The sequence below is a fragment of the Labrus bergylta genome, chromosome 6 (genome assembly GCF_963930695.1).
Source record: "Labrus bergylta chromosome 6, fLabBer1.1, whole genome shotgun sequence".
Classification (NCBI taxonomy): domain Eukaryota; kingdom Metazoa; phylum Chordata; class Actinopteri; order Labriformes; family Labridae; genus Labrus; species Labrus bergylta.
The window spans coordinates 1,994,460-2,005,306 of NC_089200.1; the positions used below are offsets into that span (position 1 = coordinate 1,994,460).

Consider the following 10,847-nt stretch of genomic DNA (forward strand, 5'->3'; position numbering starts at 1 on the left):
GTTAAGGTTTCACTGGGTTTGAAATATCTGCTGCTGAGGACAATCCTCGTGGAAGAGGCTAGCGGCGGCTAGCGGCGGCCCCAGCAGCCAAAACACCAGACCGGCCTGTCGGCAGCAGCCGTCTCAACGCTATATTTATATTTTTTCGCTCAGCTTTCTCCATAGAGCCTGTTAGCATAGCTTCCAAGCAATATGGCGGCCGTTAAGTTTCGATTCTGGGAGTGAGTTCCCACCCTCTGATCTGTGATTGGTCTGTAGCTTCAGTGGTCGAAAATATGAGGAACTAGCGTTGTAGTTTCACCCGCTAACCGCAACAGCTTCCAGTGACGCAAAAATCGTCATTTTGCGTCACTGGAAGCTCCTTTTCAGACTCAGAAATACAAAGATTTACCATCTCAGGGGAAAATGAGGGCGGGATGCACGACCATTCAAAAATACTACCAGGTTTCTGATGATACAAAGATTAATGCTAATGGGTGAAGTATCCCTTTAAGCTCAGACCTTCTGTGTTAGAGAACATTTGTCAACAGAGCTGTCAATCATTAAGTTATTGCACTCTTTTTCACACCATTTAATTGAATTGAACATATTTCATATTTCACAGCATATTTCAATCTTTCAAAGGAACTACAGTCTACCTGTTTCAGATATGACTCAGAGGGATTAAAGATAAATCTTTTTTGGCAAATGTTCATGGGTTAGGGTTAGTTCATGTAATTTTACGTTCTACTCATTTTACAGGTAATGATTTAGTTAACGGTTGAAAAACTTCACCACACCTTAAGTACAATAGTCTCCCTTAATCTCTTAGGCTTTCATAAATCCACCATGCACAGTGAACACTTTCAGACTTTTTCTCGGGTCTTTGCCTCTTAGTTTCAATTCCATCCTATCTTGATATATGATGTTAACAAATATTTTGACAAACCATTCCTTAGTCTCAGTTCTTTGTCTCTGTTTACTCTAGATTACTTGGACGTCAAAGGCTCTGTTTCATCAAACAAGTGGTTTAGTCTTTTAAGGCGCTTTGGCTCATGAGTCCCTCCACAATAACTTGCGGCCAAGAGTTACCCAACCCTTCCCTTTTAAAAAAGATGTAATAACAGTTTATGTTTATTGTGAAGAAGGTTACTCTTTGCTGCTGTCAAATGATTTGATGTGTTTTTGCATGTAGTGAAGGAACTTTAAATCTTAATGTCATCAAAGTTTGAACGCGCCTGCAGCCCTTCTAATACTTTAATCCTCTGATTCAAGCTGAGATCTGTCTGTGTGTTCAGTAACAGGTGTATGCACTAATGATGGGTGGATTCCACATTTCTCAGGCACACCTACAGCCCATTAACCCTTCTGTTGAGTTAAACAAGGACAGGCGTCTCCTCCCATGGCTTGGCTCCATCCATCTCTCCTCCTCCTCACCGACTCGTCTAACAGTATAAAACATCAGCCACTCTCTGATCTCCACAGTCTTGTCTCCTCTCCTCAGCTGAAGCAGAAAGACAGCCTCCTTTACCCTCATCACAATATGTCTACACGTAGATCAATGAGGTGTGGTAATGGTTCCAGTAAATCCATGTACGCTGGATCATCGGCCAGAATGTCCTGCGGTTCCTCCATTGGCGGAAGTGGTGGAGGTGGTGGAGGTGCTAGAGGTGGCTTCCAGTACCTAACCATGTATTCTGGTGGACGTGGAGGTGGAGGTGGATATGGATGTGGAGTTGGAGGTGGAGGTGGAGGTGGAGGTGGATATGGAGGTGGATATGGATGTGGAGTTGGAGGTGGAGTTGGAGGTGGAGGTGGATATGGAAGTGGAGGTGGAGGTGGAGGTGGAGCTGGAGGTGGTTTTGGGTTCATCTTTGGTGCTGGCTGTGGCAGCGGGTTAGGAGGAGGAGGAGGAGGAGAAATGGACATCTCTGCTCAGGCCAGCATGCAAAACCTGAACGACCGTCTGGCCGCCTACCTGGAGAAGGTGCGCAAGCTGGAGGCTGCCAATAGCGAACTGGAGCTGAAGATCAGAGAGTTCCTGGAAAAGAAGACCTCCCCGTCCTCCAGAGACTACAGCGCCTACTACGTCACCATTGCAGAGCTGCACGGGAAGGTGGGTTGAATTTCCGACATGCCTACAGATATTTAGTTGTGTGACCGTGTGACACAACAACAGCAACTGAGTTTTTATCATTGAATTAAAGTTAGAAACTAACATTTTAGTCGTTGTTTATTATTATGTTTTAATTATGGCTACTTGAAATTATTAGGTTTATCAAAGCAATACCATAGATTTGCAGTTTTCTTCATGCTAAAAAAAAGTCTCAGAAAGCAGAAAGGATTTTTCTGACTAATTCATGGGCTCCACTAGCTTTCCATCAGTAGTATTTTTTTTTTCATCAATACAGTTACTTTATACAAGGTAAACACAAACTGAAAGTAAATAGCATTTCTTTTCTCTTGTATCTCTCAGATCCAGGATGCTACCAAAGACAACGGTGTTATCTACCTCAACATCGACAATGCCAAACTGGCTGCTGATGATTTCAGGCTCAAGTGAGTGAATTAATTTCTTAATTGGAGCTAAAATTGGGGAAACTAGGGTGCGCACATCCACCCTACACGCATGCAGATGCAGGACAAGAAATGTCCTAACTTAAGAAAAAGGAAAGGATCTGCACATCGGCCAGCTCCCAGTGTCTCTACAGTGCTGACCTCTGACTGTACGGAGAGCCAGAGAATCCAAATTCTTCAATTTCACTTCAGGTCTTCTGTCAGAGACATATTTAGCACACAGACCTGACAGGTTCAATAACACAATCAAGTCCTTTAGGTCAAAAGATCCTCATAGCTTTCAAGCTAGTTAGCTAGCTTACGGTAATTGAGTAGACGGATAATGAGCAAGAGAAGTGTTTTATCTCTTTTAGTTACCGTTGACAGACAGGAATCTATGATACTTTAATGTCAAATGGTCCAGTTTGCCATCAAGCTAGTTAGCTAGCTTACAGATAGTCAGTTAACTGGAATTTAGCAAAAACATCTTCTTTACATTTTTTCCAGTGACACTGCTTCTGTGGCTGGAGACAAGAGTTCACGATTCCGATACATCTATTGTGCACTGCCCAGTTAGCTACCAAGCTAATTATCTTGTAAAATCACATAGGCTACAGATAGCAAGCAAAAAAAGAGCGGGGATAGGAGTCCATGACAGCAAACACTACTTCTGCTTTCTCATATTTTATTGACAGTCGAAGAGATGAGAGATTTCCCCAGAAAGACTGATTCAACCCGTTTTATTAATTTATCCTCCATTGTAGGTACGAGAACGAGCTGGCCATGCGCCAGTCTGTGGAGGCAGACATCGCCGGGCTGAGGAGGGTCCTGGACGATCTGACAATGTGCAGGTCCGACCTGGAGATGCAGATCGAGGGTCTGAAGGAGGAGTTGGTCTTCCTTAGAAAGAACCACGAGGAGGTCAGTGACTCTCTTTCATCCATTGAAGGGGTTCATATAATTCAAGAAGAAATTAAATTAAAGATGTTTATGAATTAGGTTCGCACAGGCTATGGAAATTTTCTGGAAAATACAAGTCTGGAATTCTACTTTAATTAGTCTCTCTGTTGTTTTTCTGCAGGAGCTGCTTGCCATGCGGACTCAGATGAGTGGTCAGATCAACGTGGAGGTTGACGCCCCGTCAGGACCCGACCTCGCTGCGATAATGGAAGAAATCAGAGAAGAATACGCTGCCAGCGCCGCCAAGAGCAATAGAGAGCTTGAAGCCTGGTTCCAAGCGAAGGTACGACTTCAATTTATTTTTGTAGGATTTCAAATATCTGTAATATCTCAACAGCTGTCTGAATTGTAATAAACATCTCTCCAGACATTTTGTGTGTTGTGAAGTAAAATTATAAAACATATTTTAAAGTATTATTTGTGAAGAAGCTTCAGATCTGAGCGTTTTCCTGCCGAAAGAGAAAAATTGACATGACGATAATATCACAACTTGACACATGTAGATCACTAAATCAGTCGGTACACTTACAGATTGTAAAGATAATGCTGTAATTTATTTCTTCCAAACAGATAGCAGATTTGGACCAAGATGTTGCTGTCAACACAGAAACCATCGCAACGTCCAAAACTGAGATCACAGACCTCAAGCGAACGCTGCAGGGTCTGGAGATCGAGCTGCAGTCACAGTGTAGCATGGTAAGAATCACACACGACACACACACACACACACACACACACTTTTTACATGGAGTGTCTGTTACGAGTACTGAACCGGCTCCGCTCTCCTGCAGAAATCGTCCATGGAGTGCACCCTGGCTGACACCCAAAACCGGTATGCCATGAAGTTGGCAGGTTTCCAGAACCAGGTGAGCATGCTGTTTCATATTTACACTCAGACTATTGCTGCTTGTCAGATTCAACATGTAAACCTTCTTTTTTTCTTCTTCTTCAGGTGTTGATACTGGAGGATCAGTTGATGCAGCTGAATGGAGACCTGGAGAGACAATCCCAGGAGTACCAGATGCTGCTGGACATCAAGACCAGGCTGGAGATGGAGATTGCCGAGTACAGGAGGCTGCTGGATGGAGAGGGTGACGGGTGAGTGATTTAAAGGGTTGTTTGTACAACTGCAGGACATAGAATTAAAGTCAGACATAAACAAACAGTTTAAGACATACTAAATTGTTCAAGATTGTTTTTGACATGAAAAAAAAGATTTAGGAATGTATGCTCGGTTTAGGAATAGAAAGCCTTTGTCGTCACATGACACTGTCCCAACTTTTGAAACATAATTATGGCATCAAATTTAGTATGGACATTTCATTTTCCCAAACACAATGACTTTCTCCATTTCAAAATTTGACATGATGTCTTTGTACAATTTTCAATTAAATGCGGGGTTTCAATGTTTTAAGTTACATTTTTAGAAGAAAAATAACTACATATGCATTTGGAAACATAAATGAAAAAATGAATTCATTATTCACCATAATTATACATTTATTAATAAATAAAAACAAATGAATGTACTCATTCATGAATATTAATCTTGATAGGGTTAGTGCAAAAATGTACATTATTTATTTTTTGCTCCTTCCACTTTTTAATTTTTTAATATTCAGCACACTGTATCTCTCATGACACTTAGAAAGGACAATTCTTTACTCTGAATGTGACTTGAGATGTAAAAAATGTATTTCTCTTCCTCCTGCAGTTCCTATTCCTCCTCCTCCTGTAACATCAGGTCTACCAACATGAGTTCCTCCAATTCCTTCGGCAGTGCCACCTCCGGCAATACCCGTAACACCTCCAGCAGTGCCTTTACCTCCTCTGGTGGTGGCCGTACCTCCTCCGGCGGTGCCCTTACCTCCTCTGGTTGTGCCCGTACCTCCTCCGGCGGTGCCCTTACCTCCTCCGGCGGTTCCTCCTCCGGCAGTGGTTCCAAAACTGTCACCAAACAGATAGTCATCACGGAGGAGATAGTGAATGGGCAGGTTGTCAGCAGTTCCAGCACTGAGATCATCAACTAGCTCTGAGCACCTTTGGTCTGGGGCACTCACTCAGCTAACATCGAAACAAATGCACAAAATAAAAGGTGCCTTAAAATAAAAGCTTGTGTGTTGTGTCTTTTTTTTTTTTTAAGTGTCCCTCTAAAGACCGCTATGTGCTGCTGTTGTACTGAAGGTTAGCAAAGAACTTTAAAGTGTGAACAACAAAAGACATAAATGTGTCTCAAGAAAGAAAAAAAGTGGTGAACAAAAAGGCGTATAGAGGTAAAACATTTTTTTACCCATTAAGTTTTTCCAAACTCTGTTTCATTACAGATTTCAGCACTAAGTATGAGAAAAAAACAAACAACGGAATTGAACTTGTGACATTCAGAGTATTGTAGTCGCGCCACGAGGTGGAGCCTCTGTTGTGTTTTGAGTTTGCGAGAAAGTGTGTCTATGACAGTCATCTCGAATGAGTGTAAGATTGTGACAGGACTCTTGACTCCAGTGACGAGATGGTGCAGGATATCTATGTTTTACTCTTAATGTATGAACAGTGCATAGAGCGCCGAGGATACCTGGCTTTGTATGATGAAGTGTTGTAGAATAATAGTGCTGAGAGGAAATCCTGCACTCTATTGTCTGTTGACTATCTGATGCTAACCAGCTATCCTTCTGCTGACTTCTGCTAATTGCTACCTGCTGCTAGCGTCTCCTCCCATGCCAGCCACTTGACAAACTAAAAAGAGAAAAATTACATTTCTTTATCACTTATCACTTTATGTTTAAACTCTTTCCCTCTTCTCTACTGTCAAAAGCCATCTAAAGTGCAGAAAAGCAGATAGATATTTTATTGCAGATTTTGTGTGTACATTTTTGCCATGAAGGTGTCCAGAGGGTAAATAAAAAAAAAAACTAATGCAATCAAATCAACTTTGTTGCTAGTCTTTCACATCTCGGGTGTGTGAGAGCCAGGGCGGCTTCCGGAGAAATCTTGGGGCAAGTAGCAGGTTTGATACCTCTTTGCAATTCTAACAAATGCAGCAGTGACAACCTACAGCCAACAAGAGCATAAAATACAGGGTGAGGTCAATATCAATTTAAAAAGTATGTGTATGCATAAGCGCACAAACAGTGGGCTTCATTCACCAGTATCTTCCTCCATTTTTTCTAAAAAGCGTTCTCAAGATCCTGAGAATAGTCTGAGGCAGTTTCATGAAGCTGTTCCTAAACTGCAAAATTATTTCGCACCTGTGTTCCTATATTGATGAAAGCCATGTCCATGCAAGCCTCTTCATTGCCCAAATAAGGTCATGAGACTGCAGCGCTGTAGACTGAGAAAACAAACATGGATGAAGCCTGTGTGACATCTCCCACTGGTTACTGAAGGAGCCTGTCGGTGGTGGTCACCATGCTACCAAGTTTTTTCAGTTCCCTTTGAAAAAAATATTCACCAAAACGTGCATAGCTCTTACTAACGCAAACTTGTCACAGATAGCCTGAGGTACACGTTTGAATGGTGAGAGAAAATAAACCAAGAGTGTAATTTAGTTTAGTAAGTTAGTGCAGCGCAACATAAAACGTGGTTATAATGAAGGGATTTGGAGTCCTATATCTGCAGCTGTTTGCTTCTGCCAACCTGTTTTCATCCACCCATGTGTTTCCCACAGAATGATAGAGGATCCAGGCCACACAAAATATAAACATATTGATAGATAGATCAAGATAGACAAATCAGGGGCGCAGTGGTGGCGCAATGGTTAGGGCGCGCGCCCCATGTATTGAGGCTGTCGTCTCGAGCGGGAGGCCTGGGTTCACCTCCACCCGTGGCCCCTTTCCACATGTCATTCCCCGCTCTCTCTCTCCCTGGTTTCCGACTCTATCCACTGCCCTGTCTCTGCATTAAAGGCACAAAAGCCCAAAAATAAATCTTTTAAAAAAAAAGATAGACCAATCATTTCCTGCTTCAGTCAGCTTGCTTCCCTATTAGCTATTGTTACGTTCCAAGTGACAATCCACAGAGTCCGTGCTCGGCCGTCCTCGGCGTTCTCCCCAGACAACAAGATTTCAAATAGGTGTGGCCCCAATCATCTCAGCGTACTATGTTGAAGAAAGACTCGCAGCATATTTGAAACAAAGCAGTGCCGGAGATGGACCGTGGCACTCGCTGTGGAAACACAATCATTGACTAGAGTGGTCGTGAACGGTGGCATAGTGCGTTGGCACTGACGGACTGCGGTGCGCACAGAGTATGTTGAAACTGGGGTCAACAATCCCCATCCCTCGTGATCTCAATGTACATACTAATCCATGACCTACTGTAGAATGTTTTAAGATTCTGTGAAAAAATCAATTTCCCCTCAAACTTCTACTTTGACTTTTCAGAATAAAACCCTTTAACATCAGATCTACAGATTATCAAACCATGAGGACTCTTTTCTTAAAACATGTCAACATTGGTTAATGGGGCAATGGGGTGAAGTCTCATCTGCATGCCAACAGTATGGGAGTACCGCAAGGGTCTGTACTTGGTCCACTGTTGTTCTCAATGTACATCAATGACCTACCAAACTGCTGTCCAGGCACCAACTGCCATATGTATGCCGATGATACCGCTATCCATGTGTCCACTAAAACAGCTAGCTTAGCAGGTGAGCACCTAACAGAGGCATTACGTAATGTTTCCAAATGGCTCGAGTTGTCTCATTTAACTATTAATGTTAAGAAAACTGTTGCCATGTGCTTCTCCATACATAATAGATCTGGAAACGATGTGTTTGAGGTACAGATTAAGAATGAAGCAATTGAAGTAGTAAAAGAAATTAAGTATCTAGGCATCATCATGGATGAGAATTTAGATTATGCTGCCTTTGCTCTACAGTTTATGTCTATTTATTTGTTCTCTCCTTATTGTTTTTCTCTGTTTTATCGCTTTTCTCCCTATATTAATTGTTTTCCTTTCTAAAGCCTCCTGTGGACCGGTGTCGAGAACTAGCATGCTTGCTAAAAAACTTAAACAATGCATCTGGTTCGTCCAATGTATCTGTGATGTCCATGCCCAATAAAGTCTATTATTATTATTAGTAACGACAGCCTGCTTCTGAAAAATCTTTAAAAAAAGAAAAACACACACTCCAGTTAAGTTTCAAAGACACCAGAACTCAGTAATAAACTAGTGGAAGTATTACAGATATAGAGAGAGCCCATGTCTGTCCAGGAAGAGCAGGCAGCTTCCTGAGAGTCGGTGCATAGCCTCAGGCTGATCATCACCAGTTCAGAGGTGTAGGACGCTGCAGCACATCTCAGCTCCGCGTGACAGTGAATACACAAGAGGAACCACGATCAGGAGGAAAACCGAGTGGTCTCATGTTAAACTGCACCGAGTCGATTACATTAGAAACCTTATTTATTCATAGTGGGCAGAAACCATGAACATCAGTCCTTCTGTAATTCCTCATTTCATGCAGGTAAAGTCAAGTTCAGTCAGAAATATCCAACATGCATGCTTCAGCTCAGCCTGCAGGACACGCAGTTTTATAAATGTTAACTCAATGCAGAACACTCTGTGACGTTTGTGGTTCAAAACAATAATTACTTTATTTTTCTATCATTAATCACAACAACACATTAAACCAATTTTTTTTTAGTGTTTTCATAATTCTTTCTAAATTAAAAAGTAATGCATTAAAAAGACATCTCATAAGAAGGCTGTAATGATGCTAGCACTGCAAAGCAAAGCGCTTCCTTTTTTATCAAGGAACAATTTACTTAAAGGAGCAGTATATAACACTGAAACCTAGTGTTTAAAATGGGTACTGCAGTCTAAATTCTAAACCTTGTAGAGAGCTGTCCCCCCCCCCCTCCTCTCTAGAGTGGATGCTCACGCAGGTCACCATGTGGTGGACTCTGAAGCTTCAGTGTTTATCCAGCTCTGCATGGGTCTGTAAACCTTTCTGTGTTCTAACCTCTCTCCATTTTTCAAAAGCATCTCCAATATGGAGCCTAGTTGGAGCATGTTTCTGCTCGTGGAGCCTTGTCTTCTTTTGTCCCCCCAGTGCCTCCAACCAACGAGCTCCAGCGCCTCACCACCCAGCCTCTCATTTTACATTTCTACAATTCACTTAGCAGACTCTTTTATCCAAAGCGACGTACATCAGAGAGTAAGAACAACACAAGCAAGGATCTAGAAAAAAGGGAACAATGTCAGTCAGAGCAAACAATCAGCTTTGAGTCTGATTGGACACACAGGTGCTGACAGGAAGTGACCAGAGGCAAAGCACAACATTGAGGGCAGTTCTTGAGAGCTCTAATCAGTATAGAAACCATCTTATAAGTCATCGTTATCAAACAAAAACCATCATCATCAATAATATGGAGACCATCATCATTAAGTTAGTAGGTATTCATAAAGAGCTGGGTCTTTAGCTTTTTCTTAAAGGTGCAGAGGGACTCTGCAGATCCAATGGAGTTTGGAAGTTCATTCCACCACCGGGGGGCGACAGAGGAGAAGAGTCTAGTCAGAGACTTAGGACCCTGTGGTGAAGTTCAAGTCTCACCAGCCTTCACTTCAATAAACACCCCTTCGCCTCCTCTGGCACAGTCCAGGCTTTTTTCTCGTTCTGTTCAGAGACTTTAATTAACTTAGAAAACTGTAAATGTTGAGCCTTAGGTGCAGAGGAAGTGTTTTTCATTTAGTCATCATTCAGCATTGAGGAAACGGCCGCAGTAATCACCACAAACTGCCCCCTTTATTACGTCCATTTCATTTTCAACCCTACAGGCAAGTGGGAAACAGTCCTCCACCGTATAGGAACAGATTGTTTGAGAGGAAGACCTGCGGAGATGATCTTCAATATCCATTCAATACACAGCGATTTAATTCAACCCAATAAAAAAACAAATAACAGTATTTAATGTGCACACAGCAGCTCCTGTAGAGGCTCCTAGCAAGAATGATTATTGGACTCTTGAGAGGATATTTACTTACTGAGCCATTAGCGCCTCCCATTTGTCCTTTGGGGATTCGCTTATTAAATTCACAGAGCCAAATGTGATGGTGGGAGCCAAATGTGGTCCAATGTAGTTATAAATACACAGCAGGGAGCCCAGAATGACATGACAGAATAGCACCAGATACTCAAAATCCTTCAACTTTTCTACCCCGGGGGACGTGGAGGAGATTGAATCCACGCACTGCAGGCGATGATTTAGATTTGGAACACCTTTTGTGTTCTCAGCTCTGATGTTTATGCATTTCTTTTTTTTATTTTGATGTTCCATAGAGAGGATGGTGAACAGGTAGCTGCTAAAATTTGGCTGGAACATAAAATGTAACAAAAAGGATAATCAGCTGCAGCCCCA

At 42.2% G+C, this 10,847-nt stretch overlaps 1 protein-coding gene across 1 annotated transcript; it reads left to right on the plus strand.

Moving 5' to 3' along the window:
- Positions 1 to 1,467: 1,467 nt before the first annotated feature.
- Positions 1,468 to 5,590, plus strand: LOC110001755 (keratin, type I cytoskeletal 13-like). The gene is made up of 8 exons (XM_065955550.1): positions 1,468 to 2,095; positions 2,456 to 2,538; positions 3,300 to 3,456; positions 3,617 to 3,778; positions 4,066 to 4,191; positions 4,287 to 4,361; positions 4,448 to 4,593; positions 5,210 to 5,590. The coding sequence occupies exons 1-8, from the start codon at positions 1,523 to 1,525 to the stop codon at positions 5,523 to 5,525; spliced, it is 1,638 nt and encodes a 545-aa protein (XP_065811622.1). The 5' UTR covers positions 1,468 to 1,522; the 3' UTR covers positions 5,526 to 5,590.
- The last annotated feature ends 5,257 nt before the right edge of the window (positions 5,591 to 10,847 follow it).